The sequence below is a fragment of the Babylonia areolata genome, chromosome 26, assembly GCF_041734735.1.
Source record: "Babylonia areolata isolate BAREFJ2019XMU chromosome 26, ASM4173473v1, whole genome shotgun sequence".
Lineage (NCBI taxonomy): Eukaryota > Metazoa > Mollusca > Gastropoda > Neogastropoda > Buccinidae > Babylonia > Babylonia areolata.
The window spans coordinates 43921266-43941739 of NC_134901.1; the positions used below are offsets into that span (position 1 = coordinate 43921266).

Sequence of the window (20474 nt, forward strand, 5' to 3'; positions counted from 1 at the left end):
TTTTGTGAAGGACTATGACTGTCAAACGTGGAGACAAGGTTGTAACGTCTTTTGTAAAGGACTATGACTGTCAAACGTGGAGGCAAGGTTGTAATGTCTTTTGTGAAGGACTATGACTGTCAAACGTGGAGGCAAGGTTGTAATGTCTTTTGTAAAGGACTATGACTGTCAAACGTGGAGGCAAGGTTACACTGTCTTTTGTGAAGGACTATGACTGTCAAACGTGGAGGCAAGGTTACACTGTCTTTTGTGAAGGACTATGACTGTCAAACGTGGAGGCAAGGTTACACTGTCTTTTGTGAAGGACTATGACTGTCAAACGTGGAGGGAAGGTTACACTGTCTTTTGTGAAGGACTATGACTGTCAAACCTGGAGGGAAGGTTACACTGTCTTTTGTAAAGGACTATGACTGTCAAACGTGGAGGAAAGGTTGCACTGTCTTTTGTGAAGGACTATGATTGTCAAACGTGGAGGAAAGGTTACACTGTCTTTTGTAAAGGACTATGACTGTCAAACGTGGAGACAAGGTTGCACTGTCTTTTGTGAAGGACTATGACTGTCAAACGTGGAGGGAAGGTTGCACTGTCTTTTGTGAAGGACTATGTCAAACGTGGAGACAAGGTTACACTGTCTTTTGTGAAGGACTATGACTGTCAAACGTGGAGGCAAGGCTACACTGTCTTTTGTGAAGGACTATGTCAAACGTGGAGACAAGGTTACACTGTCTTTTGTGAAGGACTATGACTGTCAAACGTGGAGGCAAGGTTGCACTGTCTTTTGTAAAGGACTATGACTGTCAAACGTGGAGGCAAGGTTGCACTGTCTTTTGTGAAGGACTATGACTGTCAAACGTGGAGGCAAGGTTGCACTGGCTCTTAGTGCCACAGCACTGGGACAAGTTGGCCCTTGGGGACCATTGCCAACGCCAGCTGTGCTAAAACCCTCTTGGCCATGAGCGTGGGGATGTAACTTGGTCAAGACACTCGAGAGAGAGAGAGCCACTTCTATCAAATTCTGGCCCAGCTGTTCCGTCAGGGTAGCACTGATGGTCGCAGTCGGACACGACTGACTGTCATGACTTTATCTGCGTCTCCTGCATGGACCTACCTCACTTGGCTTGACAGAGGGAGAGAGAGACAGTGGGCGGGGATGGGGTGGGGGGTGGGGGGGGGCAAAGCCGGAGGCAGAGAGAGGGGGGGTGGGGGAGAAGAGGAAGAGAAGTCAAATTTTTTTTATTAACGAGGGTAATACATGAGCAAGGCTTATGTTTTTCTTGTTTGTTTTTTGGTTTGCTATTTACAGTCAGCCTTTGCCTTTAAGACGGACTAAAGCACAAGAAGAAAAATGAAAAATAAAAAAAAAAACAGGAAAACAAAACACAATGAATTCCAGTGGATGACTGCAACCGAATTAGAGTGAGGAAGAAAAAAGGTGGCTTTGTAACACAGAATAAACATACTTTGTTTTATTGTAGGTGATTCTGTTTAATTGAAAGTAGCCCTGTTCTTTTAAAAATAGTTCAGCAATATATAGCCTATATACTATTTCCAGTAATCCTGTTCGAATATAGTGCATATATTATATGATAGTACTTTATTTCAAGCAATTTATCGTGATTTACCGATTGCTATCCCAAACAGTTCCGCGTTATGGTATTTTTTTTTTATAGTACGTCTGTATTTAATGTAAGCTTGATTCGTGATATGTGAAGTAATCCTCTTTATATATATATATATATATATATATATATATATATATATATATATAGAGAGAGAGAGAGAGAGAGAGAGAGAGAGAGAGAGAGAGAGAGCACTTTTTATAGCAAGTAATTCTATTTCCATTTCTAACAGCAATATTTGTTTAGTTACTCTGTGATCATTCTCAGTTAAACTCTCACGTTCTTTTTTTTCTTTTCTTTTTTTGATTATTATTTATTTAATTATTTATTTATTTATGTATGTAAGCTTATAGTTGACTTCATCAAGTTTTGCGCCTTATACATATTATTAGTAGTAGTAGTAGTTCTTTTTTTAAAAATTTATTTATCTATTATTTATTCACCTTTTTTTTCTCTTTTTTTTCCTCAAGGCCTGACTAAGCGCGTTGGGTTACGCTGCTGGTCAGGCATCTGCTTGGCAGATGTGGTGTAGCGTGTAAGGATTTGTCCGAAACGCAGTGACGCCTCCTTGAGCTACTGAAACTGAAACTGAAACTCACGTTCTTTTTTATGTGGTTGGCCGTGCAGGCCTCTGTATCCTTCGTGTTTTTTTTTGTTTTTGTTTTGTTTTTTGTTGGTTGTTGTTTTTTTTTCTTCGTTTAATGTGGAAATGATATAATGAAACAATACCATGTACTTATTTGTGTATTTTGTGAGTTCACTTTATTTCATTTTAGTTAAGATTTTATCAATACCCGTGGTATGCTCTCAAGAATGCCCAGCGTGGTGAGTTTAAACTTGGGTCAGGCGTCTGCCCCCGTTATATATTTGTCTTTTGTTGCTGCTGCTGCTGCTGCTGTTGTTGTTGTTAAGCGGGTGTATATGTGGAATGACTATGGGTCAGTAGGCACGCTTTGCCACCTGTTTGAAGTGAAGGTGTTGGTTTCAGCCTTCCCGTGCACAGGGTACGTGATTGACAGGCTGTACGATGGGTCTCACTCCGTCACCAACACCATCCGTGACATCGGATACCCCAGGTAGGACTCTCTTCTTCTGTCTTTCTTTCTTTCTTCTTTTTCTTTCTTTCTTTCTTCTTTCTTTCTTTCTTCTTCTTCTTTCTTTCTTTTTTTCTTTCTTCTTCTGCTTTCTTGCTTTCTTTCTTTCTTTCTCTCTTTCTTCTTCTTCTTTCTTTCTTTCTTTCTTTCTTTCTTCTTTCTTTCTTTCTTTCTTTCTTGCCTTCTTCTTCTTCTTCTTTCTTTCTTTCTTTCTTGCCTTCTTCTTCTTTCTTTCTTTCTTGCCTTCTTCTTCTTCTTCTTCTTTCTTTCTTTCTTTCTTTCTTGCCTTCTTCTTCTTTCTTTCTTTCTTTCTTGCCTTCTTCTTCTTCTTTCTTTCTTTCTTTCTTGCCTTCTTCTTCTTTCTTTCTTTCTTGCCTTCTTCTTCTTTCTTTCTTTCTTTCTTTCTTTCTTCTTCTTCTGCTTTCTTGCTTTCTTTCTTTCTTCTTCTTCTTTCTTTCTTTCTTTCTTTCTTCTTCTTCTTCTTCTTCTTCTTTTTCTTTCTTTCTTTCTTTTTATAACTGTGAATAAAGGGAACTTTGTTTGCTTCACCTGTGCTAATGAGGAGGTAGAGTGCGTTGTAAATATCCATTGTTGCTCTTGTTGTTATGATTGTGGTTGTGTTGGTGGTGATGATGATAATGATCAGTTATTATCATTATTGTTATTATTATTATCATTGTTTCTTGTTTTTTTAATTATTATTTTTATTATTATCATTATACTGTAAAATTATTTATGTTGATTTATAGCGCTCTGGGTCCCAGAGTTGAGGCTGAGCACTTGTTTTTGTTTTGTTTTTGCTTTTTGTTTCTTTTAATGTTTTTTTTTTAAAGTTATAATAATCATCAGCATCACCATCATTATGATAATAATAAAGAGAATGATGATGTTACTACTACTACTGCTTATACTACTACTACAACTCCACATTGACACAGTGTGTGTGTAACTGACCATTGACTGACCATTGACACAGCGTGTTTGACTGACCATTGATACAGTGTGTGTGTGACTGACCATTGACACAGTGTGTGTGACTGACCATTGACTGACCATTGACACAGTGTGTGTGACTGACCATTGACTGACCATTGACACAGTGTGTGTGACTGACCATTGACTGACCATTGACACAGTGTGTGTGACTGACCATTGACACAGTGTGTGTGACTGACCATTGACTGACCATTGATGCAGTGTGTGTGACTGGCCATTGACTGACCATTGACACAGTGTGTGTGTGACTGACCATTGACACAGTGTGTCTGTGACTGACCATTGACACAGTGTGTGTGTGACTGACCATTTACACAGTGTGCGTGACTGACCATTGACACAGTGTGTGTGTGACTGACCATTGACACAGTGTGTGTGTGACTGACCATTGATACAGTGTGTGTGTGACTGACCATTGACTGACCATTGATATAGTGTGTGTGACTGACCACTGACTGACCATTGACACAGTGTGTGCGTGACTGACCATTGACACAGTGTGTGTGACTGACCATTGACTGACCATTGATATAGTGTGTGTGACTGACCATTGACTGACCATTGACACAGTGTGTGTGACTGACCATTGACTGACCATTGATGCAGTGTGTGTGACTGACCATTGACACAGTGTGTGTGACTGACCATTGACTGACCATTGATACAGTGTGTGTGTGACGGACCATTGACACAGTGTGTGTGACTGACCATTGACTGACCATTGATACAGTGTGTGTGTGACTGACCATTGACTGACCATTGACACAGTGTGTGTGACTGACCATTGACACAGTGTGTGTGACTGACCATTGATACAGTGTGTGTGACTGACCATTGACACAGTGTGTGTGACTGACCATTGACTGACCATTGATACAGTGTGTGTGTGACTGACCATTGACACAGTGTGTGTGACTGACCACTGACGCAGTGTGTGTTGTCCAGGAACGCACAGTGTCAGATCCTGATCGAGAGCAGCGAGGATGACCACCCTGTGGTTCAGCTGACCGCCAACATGCTGGGGGAGGAGGGGTGTGGGGACCAGGTCACTGTCTACAACGGTCAGTGCTGTACACTGGGTCGTGTTGTGTCGTGTCGTGTCGTGACGTGACGTTTAGTGACGAATGGTGTGTCATGTACCAGATCGTACCGTGTCTCGTGTCGTGAAGTACCGTGTCTCGTGTCCTGTCCTGACGTGACGTATCGTATATATTCGTGTCGTGTCATGTATCATATTGTGTCGTGTCGGGTCTTGTATCATGTTGTGACGTATCGTGTACCTTTTCATCGTGTCGTAAAGTGACGTATCGTGTATCTTCGAGTCGTGCCATGTGTCATATTGTATCGTGACGTGCCGTGTCGTGACGTATCGTAAAGTGACGTATCGTGTATCTTCGAGTCGTGCCATGTGTCATATTGTATCGTGACGTGTCGTGACGTATCGTAAAGTGACGTATCGTGTATCTTCAAGTCGTGCCATCTGTCATATTGTGTCGTGAAAACCTCACCTTGTAGGCACACATGCGAGTGTACGTGGGAGTTGAAGCCCAAAGATACAGAAAGAATTTTTTTAGGGTAGACCACCAGCCAACCAGAGGCACAGAGAGCGGAATCTCGCCCATGTCCTTCTGGAGCCATTTTCTCTCTTTATGTACCCCCTCCCCCCAAGCGTAGGGATTCCCCTTCAAGATCGATCGTGTAAAGCTGGGTGAGATACGCTGGACAGGACATGTTGTCCGCATGACAGACAGCAGGGGTCCCGAAGATGCTTTTGTATGGCCAGCTGAAGGAAGGCCACCGTGAACTTGGAAGACCCTGCAAGCGCTTCAAGGACACCTTGAAGACAAACCTCAAAGCCTGTGACATAGACATCGCTTCCTGGGAAAATAATGCCCTTGACCGCTCTCGCTGGAGGATGCTGTACTCCAGTGGCATAAAGATGTTTGAAAACAAGAGAACGCTGGCCATTAAGGAGAAGCGTGAGCGAAGGAAGCAGGGCTCAACTTCTGGAGACGTATTCCCTTGCAACACCTGTGGGAAGTGCTGCGCATCCAGAATCGGCCTCTTCTGCCATATGAGGACACAGACCGACAGATAAGCCTACCTGCCTACTCATCCGTCGGACCGACGGGAGACTCCATCACATGTACCCCCACATGTGTAAACTATTGCACAGGGAGCAGTTGTGTTGCTCAGTCTGGACATATCGAGGGTTTACTTGAGGGGAAAATTTACCAGGGTTGCATTGCTCTTGACGGAGCAAAATTTCGTCCGAAATAGGAGTGGTGGAAATATTGGAAAACGTTTTACGGCTCAACGCTCGGCTTAAATCAAAGATTGACATAAGCATACAGTTTGGACAACAGCATAGTGAGTGCTGGCTGTATTATCGATGCTTTCTTCACACCGAGTTACAGCCTAGTCTTTTGTGAAGGGCTATGACTCTCAAACTAGAAGGTAAGATTGCTCTGGCTCTTGGTGCTGCAGCCGTGGGGGCTAGTTGGCCTTTGGGAACCATCCTAACGCCGACTGTCTTAAAACCCTCTTGGCTGAGAGACTGGGGATGTAACTTGGGCAAGACACTCTCCACAAAAATAACTTCCTCTGCTGTTCTGATGGTCACAGTCGGACACGATTGACTAGCACTTTCTAATCTGTCTCACTTGCTAATCTATCTATCCATTTATCTGTCTATCTATCTGTCTATCCCACTAATCTAGTTATTTATCTATCTGTATATATCTACCTTCCTACACACACAGACACACACAAACACACACACACACACACACACACACACACATATATATATATATATATATATATATATATATATATATATATATATATATATGCATGTATGTAGAGTGTGGAGTGATGGCTTAGAGGTAACGCGTCCGCCTAAGAAGCAAGAGAGAATCTGAGCGCGCTGGTTCGATTCACGGCTCAGCCGCCGATATTTTCTCCCCCTCCACTAGACCTTGAGTGGTGGTCTGGACGCTAGTCATTCGGATGAGACGATAAACCAAGGTCCCGTGTGCAGCATGCACTCAGCGCACGTAAAAGAACCCACGGCAACAAAAGGGTTGTTCCTGGCAAAATTCTATAGAAAAATCCAAATAAAACTGCACGCAGGAAAAAATACCAAAAAATGCGTGGCGCTGTAGTATAGCGACGCGCTCTCCCTAGGGAGAGAGCAGCCCGAATTTCACACAGAGAAATCTGTTGTGATAAAAAGAAATACAAATACTTTTTTTTTTTTTTTTTATTAATCATTTACATTATTTTATTTTATTATCATTATTATCATTATTTGTGTGCACGTGCGCGCCGTGTGCAGGGAGCAGCACGGAAGGGGAGGTGCTGCTGACGTACTGTGCGGGGTCAGAGGTGGAGCTGAGGAAGCGACAGGTGGTGTCTCCTGGCAACGCCCTGCTGCTCGTGCTGTCCACGGACAATGACGACACGCACGGCGAAGGGCTGGACGTGCAGTACTTCTCTGTGCCAGGTGAGGGGGGGGGGGGGGGCGTCTCTACGTTGAAAATACTATCTGATTATTGGACTTCAGTGGTTCCCTATTGGTGCGAGTTTACGTTGAAAATACTATCTGATTATTGGACTTCAGTGGTTCCCTATTGGTGCGAGTTTACGTTGAAAATACTATCTGATTATTGGACTTCAGTGGTTCCCTATTGGTGCGAGTAATATCTGATTATTTGACTTCAGTGAATTCCTATTGGTGCGAGTTTACGTTGAGAATACTGTCTGATTATTGGACTTCAGTGAATTCCTATTGGTGCGAGTTTACGTTGAGAATACTGTCTGATGACTGAACATTAATGAATCCTTTTTTGGTGCGAGTGCATGTTGAAAATACTATCTGATGATTGGAGATAAATGAATCCCTATTGGTGATAAAGTGTATGTTGAAAATACTATCTGATGTTTGGAGATAAATGAATCCCTATTGGTGATAAAGTGTACGTTGAAAGTACTATCTGATTGGAGATAAATGAATCCCTATTGGTGATAAAATGTACTTTGAAAATACTATCTGATGATTGGACATTAATGAATCCCTATTGGTGATAAAGTGTACGTTGGAAATACGATCTGATGTTTGGGGATTGGTAAATCCCTTTTGGTGCGAATGTACGTTTACAATACTATCTGATGATTGGAGATATATGAAACCCACTTACCTCCACAGAGACGGACCTGTGTGTGGGTAAGCAGAAACAGCTGTACGCCACCTCTCAGACGAAGACCCTGCAGTCCCCCAACTTTCCCAAGTACTACCACCTGTAAGTAGACCCCCTGGCGTTTTTTTCCCCCACGTCACTGTGAATCTGTGCCTGTGTCCAAAGGGCATGTGTGTGCAGGGCAGAATGAGAGTGGTTGAAGAAGGGAGGGAGGGAGAAGGGAGGGAGGGAGAAGGGAGGGAGGAAGAAGGGAGGGAGGGAGAAGGGAGGGAGGGAGGAGGAAGGGAGGGAGGGAGAAGGGAGGGAGGAAGAAGGGAGGGAGAAGGGAGGGAGGGAGGAAGAAGGGAGGGAGGGAGAAGGGAGGGAGGAAGAAGGGAGGGAGAAGGGAGGGAGGAAGAAGGGAGAAGGGAGGGAGAAGGAAGGAAGGGAGGAAGGAAGGAATAATAAGAACGAAGGGTGGGCGTGGGGCACATAAATTGGCCGACCCGGATGTAAATAGAGAAATTTTATTTGGAGGTTAAAGTGCTACCATCAAGGATGTTTTTCTTTTATATATGGCTGGCATTCAGTTAACATTGTCACATCACACTCTCTGCTACCATCAAGGATGTTTTTCTTTTATATATGGCTGGCATTCAGTTAACATTGTCACATCACACTCTCTGCTACCATCAAGGATGTTTTTCTTTTATATATGGCTGGCATTCAGTTAACATTGTCATTTCACACTGTCTGCTACCATCAAAGATGTTTTTCTTTTATATATAGCTGGCATTCAGTTCACATTGTCACTTCATACTCTCTGCTACCATCAAAGATGTTTTTCTTTTATATATGGCTGGCATTCAGTTCACATTGTCACTTCATACTTTCTGCTACCATCAAAGATGTTTTTCTTTTATATATGGCTGGCATTCAGTTAACATTGTCATTTCACACTCTCTGCTACAATCAAGGATGTTTTTCTTTTATATATGGCTGGCATTCAGTTAACATTGTCATTTCACACTCTCTGCTACCATCAAGGATGTTTTTCTTTTATATATGGCTGGCATTCAGTTAACATTGTCATTTCACACTCTCTGCTACCATCAAAGATGTTTTTCTTTTATATATGGCTGGCATTCAGTTCACATTGTCATTTCACACTCTCTGCTACCATCAAGGATGTTTTTCTTTTATATATGGCTGGCATTCAGTTAACATTGTCACATCACACTCTCTGCTACCATCAAGGATGTTTTTCTTTTATATATGGCTGGCATTCAGTTCACATTGTCATTTCACACTCTCTGCTACCATCAAGGATGTTTTTCTTTTATATATGGCTGGCATTCAGTTAACATTGTCATTTCACACTCTCTGCTACCATCAAGGATGTTTTTCTTTTATATATGGCTGGCATTCAGTTAACATTGTCACATCACACTCTCTGCTACCATCAAGGATGTTTTTCTTTTATATATGGCTGGTATTCAGTTAACATTGTCACATCACACTCTCTGCTACCATCAAGGATGTTTTTTCTTTTATATATGACTGGCATTCAGTTAACATTGTCACTTCACACCCTCTGCTACCATCAAGGATGTTTTTCTTTTATATATGGCTGGTATTCAGTTAACATTGTCATTTCACACTCTCTGCTACCATCAAGGATGTTTTTCTTTTATATATGGCTGGTATTCAGTTAACATTGTCACTTCACACCCTCTGCTACCATCAAAGATGTTTTTCTTTTATATATGGCTGGCATTCAGTTAACATTGTCACTTCACACTCTCTGCTACCATCAAGGATGTTTTTTCTTTTATATATGGCTGGCATTCAGTTAACATTGTCACATCACACTCTCTGCTACCATCAAGGATGTTTTTCTTTTATATATGGCTGGCATTCAGTTAACATTGTCACTTCACACTCTCTGCTACCATCAAGGATGTTTTTCTTTTATATATGGCTGGCATTCAGTTCACATTGTCATTTCACACTGTCTGCTACCATCAAGGATGTTTTTCTTTTATATATGGCTGGTATTCAGTTAACATAGTCACATCACACTCTCTGCTACCATCAAGGATGTTTTTCTTTTATATATGGCTGGTATTCAGTTAACATAGTCACATCACACCCTCTGCTACCATCAAGTATGCGTGTTTGTGTAGGGATGGCAGTTAGCTGGCATTGTCACTTCACACTCGCTTACACAGCACAACGCACAGCACAGCACAGCACAGCATAGCACAGGCCTGCACATCACACACACACACACACACACACACACACACACACACACGCACACCACACACACACAACACACACACACACACACACACACACACACACACACACACACACACACACACACACACACACACACACACACACGTGCGCTTGTACTCACTCACAACTTGTACATGCAGGTGAATTGGGAAGTTACAATCACGAACGCTGAAGAACGCTGTTGTTTTAGTGATCATATTCTTGGATGACCTGTATTCTGAACAAATGAAAAAGAGGCTGTCAAATTTATTCATTAATTTATCTATTTATTTATTCATCTCTTATATCACAATGCAAATTGTGCCTTATGAAAGATGCTATGTGCTTTTATAATGAGAAAGGCAACAACAAAAAATTGTTGTTTTTGCAGCAACTATGACTGTTTCTACAACATCAAAACCAACATCAGTGGGGAGGTGATCCATGTCAAACTGGTCTCCGCGGAATTTGACAGCATGGATTATCTCCAGTTTTATGATCGTGAGTGTTCGGCACCTGTTTCATGTCAATGATGTACAGAATGAGTGGATGAATGAATGGTTGAATAAATGAGAAAATGACTAGATAAATGAATAACTTTTACTTCTGCTACTACGACTGCTACTACTACTACTATAACTACTACTACTACCAAATCCTTTTATATAATACACAATCTTGCGGAATGTAACTCGATGAAAGTTGGTTTTTTTAAAAGTGATTAATACTTAGGTTGTTGATATGTGATAACAGTAATAATTATAGTAATCTATACAGCACATGGCATTCAGCTGTATACGTATGTATTTGCAATCACACAAACTGACTAATCAACTAAAAACTTCAACACCAAAACTTTACACCACACCACACCACACCACACTCAATACAGCACAGCAAAATGCAACACATCACAGCACAATACAACACAGCACAGTTCAACACAGCACAGTACAACACAGCATAGTTCAACACAGCACAGCACAATACAACACAGCACAGTACAACACAGCACAGTACAACACAGAACAGCACAATACAACTCACTACACTGCACCGCACCACACCACACCACATTACAACAAACACAGCACACCACACCACACCACACCACAAACACAATACAACACAATTAACACAACACACCAAAAACACCACACCACAGCATACACCAAATACAACACAAATCACACCACACTACACCACTTTATGAAACAATATACCAGACCTAACTATACCACAACACAACACCACACTATAGAACAATATACCCGACCTAACTATACCACAACACAACACCACACCACATTATAAAACAATATACCAGACCTAACTATACCACAACACCACACCACACTATAGAACAATATACCCGACCTAACTATACCACAACACAACACCACACCACACTATAAAACAATATACCCGACCTAACTATACCACAACACAACACCACACCACACTATAGAACAATATACCAGACCTAACTATACCACAACACCACACCACACTATAGAACAATATACCAGACCTAACTATACCACAACACAACACCACACCACACTATAAAACAATATATCCGACCTAACTATACCACAACACCACACCACACTATAGAACAATATACCAGACCTAACTATACCACAACACAACACCACACCACACTATAAAACAATATACCCGACCTAACTATACCACAACACAACACCACACTATAAAACAACCCAACACCACACCACACTATAGAACAATATACCAGACCTAACTATACCACAACACAACACCACACCACACTATAAAACAATATACCCGACCTAACTATACCACAACACAACACCACACCACACTATAAAACAATATACCCGACCTAACTATACCACAACACAACACAACGCAACAACACACCACAACACACCACACCACACCACACCACAATATAAAACAATATACCAGACCTAAGTATATACCACAAAACAACACCACACTATACCACACCACCCCAAACACCACCGCACACCACCCGACCCCACATCACACCACACCACACCACACCACCCCACACCACTGTATATGTCCAACAGACGGCACGGTGAAGATGGGCCGTGTCTCAGGGAACGACCAGCAGCGGGAGTTCACCAGCAGCCGTCAGTCCCTGACCGTTCGGTTCCACAGTGACGAGAACCTTTCAGACGGCGGCTGGCGCTTAGAGTACCGCTCTGTCAGCCCCACTGACCTCGGTGAGCCTAGGGGTGGGGGTGGGGGGTGGGCGTGGGGGGTGGTGGTGGTTGTCAATGGTCATTCTCGACAAGGCCTGTCAAGTCCCACAACTTGGCGCTGCTCAAGAACCGTCACCCCAATCACAAACCCCATAGTTTCCCGAGACTGACGAATGCCTGTTAGTTTATTGTTTGTGAGCGCTGCTTTGTCAAAACCGGTGAGTTGGGTGAGTCCAGATTTTTTTTTTTTTTTTTTTTGATTTTTTTTTTTTAAGTATTGCTCTATCAAAACTCAGTGAGCTTTGGTGAGCCTGGGTTTTTTCTTGTCTGTTCCTCCTGTCAGGTGAATTTTTGTTTGTAGTTGTTGTTTTCTTGTTTTGTTTTTATAGTTCAGCTTGGTGAGTCTGTTTTGTGTGGTGGGTTTTTTGTTTGTTTGTTTTTTGGTGGGGTTTTTTTTCAAGTCTTTTTTCGAGGTAAATTAGAGGTTATGGGATGTCAGGTTTCTGTTCTGAGGTGGTGAGGGCAAGGTGCCTATTATTCGGTATCACCGCATTTTGTGGATGAGGTTGTATGCTGCAGCTGCTCTTTCTCCTCCTCCTCCTCCTCCTCCTCCTACTACTACTACTGCTACTACTACTGCTGCTGCTGCTGCTGCTGCTGTTGCTACTGCTGCTACTCCTCCTTCTCGAACTACTACTGTTGCTACTGCTGCTGCTACTCCCCTCCGTCTACTTCTACTACTACTACTGTTGTTGTTGCTGCTTCTCCTCCTCTTCATCCTTCTCTTCCTCATCCTTCTCCTCCTCATCCTTCTTCTCTTCATCCTTCTCTTCCTCCTTCTCTTCCTCATCCTTCTCCTCTTCATCCTTCTCCTCCTCATCCTTCTCCTCCTCCTTCTCCTCCTCCTCTCCTCTTCATCCTCCCCTCTTCATCCTTCCCTTGCTCATCCTTCTCATCCTTCTCTTCATCCTTCTCTTCCTCATCCTTCTCCTCCTCATCCTTCTCTTCATCCTTCTCTTCCTCCTCTTCCTCATCCTTCTCCTCTTCATCCTTCTCCTCTTCATCCTCCTCCTCTTCATCCTTCTCCTCCTCCTCTTACTACTACCACAACTACAACTACCAGTGACGCTGCTGCCACTACCACTGCTTGTATTCCTACTGCCGTTGCTATTGCTGCTGCTGTTTCGAGGTGTCCCTGAAGACCATGTCACTGTGGTGTCATTGCAGGTGGAGGCGATGACATGGCCTTCAACACCATGACCCTCATCGTGGCGGCCAGTCTGGGCGTCGTCATAGTCATCCTCATCGTCGTCGTCATCGTCCTCAGCTGCAAGTCCAGGAGTTCGCCCCCACCACCCGTCCACTTGTGAGGGAGCCGCCTTGATCTGTACTGCGTGTTGTTGTTGTTTCGCCGAGGCCCATCAATAGTTGTCTGTGTTCGAATCGGTTGGTCTTTTTTTTTTTTTTTTAATAAGTTGTAGCTGCTGTTGTCGACTGAACGTCAGGCTGTATGGACAGTGTGCGTGTGCGTACGTGCGTTTGTGTGTGTATGTATGTGTGTGCGTGCGCGCGCGCACATGAGCGTGCGAGTGTGTGTGCATGAGTCGGTGAAATAGAACCCAGTCTAACAAACCTTTCAGTGTGTCCGGCGGTCTGTTCGTCTGTCTACATGGCATACTTTGAGAACCACGGGACCAGTCTTGATTGTTGTGGATGTAAAGACCTCGTCCGTTTGTGTTTCTCGGGTAGTATAAGGACTGCCGGTTCTTGGAGCACTTTTGGGGACCACTAATCAGCGTGTTTTTTTCACAGGAGGGATGATGAAGAAGACTGTTGTTGAGGCAGCAGTGGAAAGGGGAAAGGATGGACAGAAATGGCGAACCTTGGACATTCCTTCCCAGCCAACGACAAGGGTCTCAAGTGAAAGAGGCGGGTGGTCCAGGATTGGGGACACGACATTGCTCCGTTCCTCCTTCCACAGTGGAGACAGGATACTTGCCTCAACCGTGGACAGACCAACTTCAAAATCTGCTGGTTGTAAAAAAAAAAAAAAAAAAAAAAAAAATATATATATATATATATAAGAGAGAAAGAGGACATACCACAGGGAAACAGTTCTGTGCTGTACCCCCAGTGACTCATCACAGAATTGAAGAAGCAGAAGAGGAAGAAGACTTCTATGTGAAGTAACCTCCCCCCAAACCTGACGTTGACACAGCTTTCCCTGGTACATGCAGAACGAACAGAGCCCCGTGAAAACCACTGGCCTTCTGGAAAAAGAGAGGCTTCTGCTTATTGAAAGACTGGGAGCATATCCCAGCTCAAGTCAACGTACCCGCAACGACAGCAGCATGGGTTGAAATTTGGGTTTTCACTTGGCTGAAGACAGTGACTCTGGTAGGAGAATGAAGTGTTGTTGACCATTCCCCCACATGTCTCCTCCCCCACACCCCACACCCTTGTTTGAAGAAGGGATGAACTACTACTCTCATTCAACTTTATTTTTAACAGGATATGCTCCCTTCCAAATTCGTCATGCTGAAACAAAATATCAGTTCAAGTCTGGCCTCAGAGCACATCTGTACAAATCTGCTTTCATGGGTGTAGAGAGGTGTTGGCGTGGGGTGTGGTGTGGTGTGGTGATTGTGTGTGTGTGTGTGCGTGTGTGTGTGTGTGGTGTGTGTGTTTTTGTCACTGATATAATCTGTTTGTCTTGCTTGTAAGTCTTGATTATAGTACGATGTGTTACTAGTTTGTTTTCTTATAACCATGCCCACCCCCAGTGCCGAGGAGGCAGAGCACATTATCGATACCCATTTTCTTTGTAAGGACCCACTCAGTGTGCTCGGCTGTATGATCAATGGTTCTTCTACTGCAATTGGAATTCATTTACAGCTTAGTCTTGTGAAGGACTGTGACTCTTAAACTATGAGGCATTACAGCTTTGTCTTTTGTGAAGTACTCTGACTCTCAAATTAGGAGGCAAGATGGCACTGTCCCTTAGTGCTGAAGCCTTGGGGGCTAGTTGGCCTATGGGGACCATCCCAACGCCAAATGTCCTAAATCCTTCCAGGGCAGGACACTCTCCACTGTGATCAGATTGTAGCCCAGATATTCGGGACAGTAGTTGCCACCCCTGCTGTTCTCATGGTCATAGTCGAACATGACTGACTATCATACAAGGACCCAACACGTCACATCCAACTTCGTTCCTCGGGCCAGGCTTAAGGGGCATGTGAATGTTTCGATTTTTTCCCTTGTTGGGCTGCAGCTCCAATAGTCTTCATACCTACAGATAGGGTTTTACGTATATGGCTGTTCTTACTCCACCTGTTAGGCAGCCACACTCCGCTTTCGGGGATGTGATGGTGGGTGTGTCCGTGTGTTCATAACCCGCCAAACACTGACACGGATTTGGGGAGCATTATTGCGCGTGTTTGATGTTCTGCGCGTGTATGCACATGAACGGGGTTCAGGCGCAAAAAGGTCTGCATGTAGGTTGACCTTGGAGACTTGGCTGTTGCTGTTGTATGTAAGCCAACGTTCAAGGCAAAGGCTCAACGCTCGGCTTATGTCAGATTGATATAAGCTTGTTGCTGGTCATGTTAGAATATTTTTGACTGACTTGTGATCTCATATAAACATCAGAAATCAGGCAGGTGATAATTCATTATGAATTACAAATGATACTCATCTGTGCGTACAGTTATTCAAAACCATTCCACTCAGTTTATGAACATTATCAGTTTTCGAATACAAGTGCTTTTTTATATGTATATATATATATATTGTGTTGATGTTTGCATTGGGTATTTTAAGTGTACTCTGCTTGAATGAATATTCCATGATTTACAACTATTCCAACACAACACGAAATAGAGGTCATATAACAACATAAAAAGAGAACAGTTATGTAGTGTGATCGAGTCAGCTTCTGCCATATTGAGCAGGGGAGAGAACAAACGTCACTGTGCTCGCTCCACTCCAAAAAATGTGCAGACGATTTGAATGCCTCTGGAATCTTTGTTGTCAAATGGTTATTCATTTATTTATTTATTCATTCATTTATTTATTTATCTATTCATTCATTATTTATTTATTCATTTACTCCATCTTTCTGTCATTCTCTCTTCCTTCTCTCTCTCTTACTTTTTCTGTCTACTCTCTCACTTTTTCTGTCTATTCTCTCTCTCTCTCTCAATTTCTCTCTCTCTCTCTCAGTTTCTCTCTCTCTCTTTCTCTCTCTTAATTCCTCTCTCTCTCTTAATTTCTCTCTCTCTCTCTCTCTCTCTCTCTATCTCTCTCTCTCTCTCCCAGGAAAGACCCACCCCCATACCTCCCCAACCCCGTCACCCCACCCCCACCGCCACCCCTCCAAACACAATTTGAAGTGAGCCCCCGTGCCCTCTCGTTATAAATGGACATCCATGAATTCTGCAGAATCTTGCCTCCTGTCTGTCCGTTCGTGTGTCATTAAACCGTGATCTTTCGTGGTGTTGTCTGTCAGCGTGAATCACGTTAACTCTTTCCATACGAACGGCGAAAGAGACGACGTTGACAGCGTTTCACCCCAATTACCATCATCAAAATATTGCAAGCGGAAGGCTCTTATACTGAAGAGGTGAATGTTGACAAAGAATACCACAATTCTGACGACGGAAGCTAAATGTTGGGTCATTCAGACACCCACTGGACATCCGAGGGGTCTGTGTAGAGGAGAAGAGAGGACTGGCCGTACTGAGTGAGTTAAACCGTGATCTTTTGTGGTGTTGTCTGTCAGCGTGAATCACGTTAACACGCAGTGGATGTTAATTCTAATTTTTCCTTGCAGGTACTTTTGATAAAATGACTGTCTACTAAAAAAAATCTATTCCACTGGACAGTTTTCTTCTGTTGCACGTGCAAAGCAGACATCAAAAAGTATAATGATTAAATAAATCATAGTAACCATTAAGCATATTATGTGAGGAGAATTGGAAAGGAATTACAGAGAAGATGCCATACTCACAACTATGCTGATTTCAAGCTCAAATCACCAGCATTACTTTATGCACATGGGCAGAAATTATTTTTGGATTTGCCTTGTCGGTTGGTTCGCAGTATGCTTATCATAATATCATGCTGGTCTCTCTGTTTGTCTCTGACTGTCTGTCTGCCTAACTAGTAACTATGTAGGCAATGTATGTATGTACATGTCTGTGTCTGTGTCTGTGTGAGCGCGCTGTTTAAGTACAGCAGATGTGCTGTATGTCTATGTTATTGCCTTTGTGGAACGTGCAGAGGTTTTCTGTGCAGATTTACATGTGTAGCGCATCTGGTGTTGTACATCTGATGTTGTACATCTGGTCAGTCAGAGGGCCCCCAGACTGCCCAGTGGTAAGTTATTCCCCCTGCTCCCGCACCCCCCTCACCCCCCCCCCACTCCCATCTCCCCGCCCATACCCACACGTCCCCCCCATTCTATTTGCTTGATTGTTGATGTGTCCTAATCTACGTGTTTCATGCAACCTTATGCTGTTGAATTTGCTCCAAGAACCTGTGACCGAGACCCTGACTCGTGTGTTTGTTCGCTCGTCCGCCTGTTTTCCGCTCCGTTCGCCTGTCTGTACAAGTGAGGATACCACAGATGTAAGTGTTACGAATATGTGATATGGTTTTTTAATTCTTTATATATAATTCTTTTTTTATATTCTTTATATATATATATAATACCCCCGTTATTATTGTATTTTATTTTTTTGGCCCAGTACCCCCCACCCCGTTTCACTATTGTGATTTGCTGTGTGATTCAAACATGTAGTTGCTTCAGTGCAAGTGCCGCGAATGCAAATGTGATGTGTTATGTAAAGCGTTTACGAGCAGACTGTGTAGGTTGTCTGCAGTATATTTCTCACCGGCAGTTGTATGTAGCAAGAATGACGGGAGCACTGTAGTGTTCACAACTGTATTGTATTGTCAGTCACTGTACAACTCGGGTGGTTCTCCTCGGGTAGAGCGCCTCGCCACAGTGCAGCGCCACCCTTTTTTTTCTTTCTTTTTTTTTTTGTCTGCAAGCGTATTTGGTTTTATTTTCAAAGTTTTGTAGGTACAGTTACATCCAGACACCCTCACACCTTAGTGCAGTTACATCACAAACACCCTCACACCTTAGTACAGTTACACCCCAAACATCCTCACACCTTAGTACAGTCACACCCAAAACACCCTCACACCTTAGTACAGTCACATCCAAACACCCTCACACCTTAGTACAGTCACATCCAAACACCCTCACACCTTAGTACAGTTACATCCCAAACACCCTCACACCTTAGTACAGTTACATCACAAACACCCTCACACCTTAGTACAGTCACACCCAAACATCCTCACAACTTTGTACAGTCACATCCAAACACCCTCACACCTTAGTACAGGTACACCCAAACACCCTCACCTTAGTACAGTTACACCCCAAACACCCTCACACCTTAGTACAGTCACACCCAAACACCCTCACACCTTAGTACATTTACATCCCAAGCACCCTCACACCTTAGTACAGTCACACCCAAACACCCTCACACCTTAGTACAGTTACATCCCAAACATCCTCACAACTTAGTACAGTCACACCCAAACACCCTTACACCTTAGTACAGTCACATCCAAACACCCTCACACCTTAGTACAGGTACACCCAAACACCCTCTCACTTTAGTACAGTTACACCCCAAACACCTTAGTACAGTCACACCCAAACACTCTTACACCTTAGTACAGTTACACCCCAAACACCCTCACACCTTAGTACAGTTACACCCCTCACACCTTAGTACAGTCACACCCCGAACACCCTCACACCTTAGTACAGTCACACCCAAACACCCTCACACCTTAGTACATTTACATCCCAAGCACCCTCACACCTTAGTACAGTCACACCCAAACACCCTCACACCTTAGTACAGTTACATCCCAAACATCCTCACAACTTAGTACAGTCACACCCAAACACCCTTACACCTTAGTACAGTCACATCCAAACACCCTCACACCTTAGTACAGGTACACCCAAACACCCTCTCACTTTAGTACAGTTACACCCCAAACACCTTAGTACAGTCACACCCAAACACTCTTACACCTTAGTACAGTTACACCCCAAACACCCTCACACCTTAGTACAGTTACACCCCTCACACCTTAGTACAGTCACACCCCGAACACCCTCACACATTAGTACAGTCACACCCAAACATCTCAACTCAATTCTACAACCCCGAACATAATAAAGAGATAACAAAACCTCCCCCCCCCCCCAACACACACACACACATATTTATCACTTGAAAAAATGTCGCCGATTGTCTAATGCTTTCTGTCGTTTTTGTTCCAGACCTCTCCATTCCCTCTCTGTCTCTCTCTGTCTCTGTCTCCCTCCCTCCCCCTCCCTCCATCCTTCCCTCCCTGTCCTCTCCATGTCTCCAAGTCCCATGTCAAAAGTAAGAGGCAGACTGAAAGAGTCTTGGATGAAAGAGGCGACGTATCGAACCACATGCTCTTCTTCAGCCAATGAAATGCCGGTAATTTGTTGTTGCCATGTGTCATTCAGGTAGGATACAAACTAGCTGGCCCAAATGCCAATAACTTTTTGCCGTGTGTCATTCATGTAGGATACAAACTAGCTGGTCCAAATGCCAATAACTTGTTGCCGTGTGTCACTGAGGTAGGATACAAACTAGCTGGCCCAAATTCCAGTAACTTGTTGCCTTGTGTCATTCAGGTAGGATACAAACTAGCTGGCCCAAATGCCAATAACTTGTTGCCATGTGTCACTGAGGTAGGATACAAACTAGCTGGCCCAAATTCCAGTAACTTGTTGTTGCCTTGTGTCATTCAGGTAGGATACAAACTAGCTGGCCCAAATGCCAATAACTTGTTGCCGTGTGTCATTCATGTAGGATACAAACTAGCTGGCCCACATGCCAATAACTTGTTGCCATGTGTCCTTCAGGTAGGATACAAACTAGCTGGCCCAAATGCCAGTAACTTGTTGCCATGTGTCATTGAGGTAGGATACAAACTAGCTGGCCCAAATGCCAA

The 20474-nt window shown here is 43.4% G+C and overlaps 1 protein-coding gene across 1 annotated transcript in view; it reads left to right on the forward strand.

Annotated features, from left to right (window-relative positions):
- The window catches only part of LOC143300600 (cubilin-like), a 37334-nt gene extending 22926 nt beyond the window's left edge, over positions 1–14408 (forward strand). Inside the window, exons 11-17 of the mRNA XM_076614380.1 lie at positions 2608–2695; positions 4655–4770; positions 7050–7217; positions 7920–8013; positions 10565–10674; positions 12255–12410; positions 13617–14408. Of these exons, the coding sequence (XP_076470495.1) occupies positions 2608–2695; positions 4655–4770; positions 7050–7217; positions 7920–8013; positions 10565–10674; positions 12255–12410; positions 13617–13759 (875 nt within the window). The 3' untranslated portion in view covers positions 13760–14408. The remainder of the gene's footprint in view (positions 1–2607; positions 2696–4654; positions 4771–7049; positions 7218–7919; positions 8014–10564; positions 10675–12254; positions 12411–13616) is intronic.
- Positions 14409–20474: the final 6066 nt, after the last annotated feature.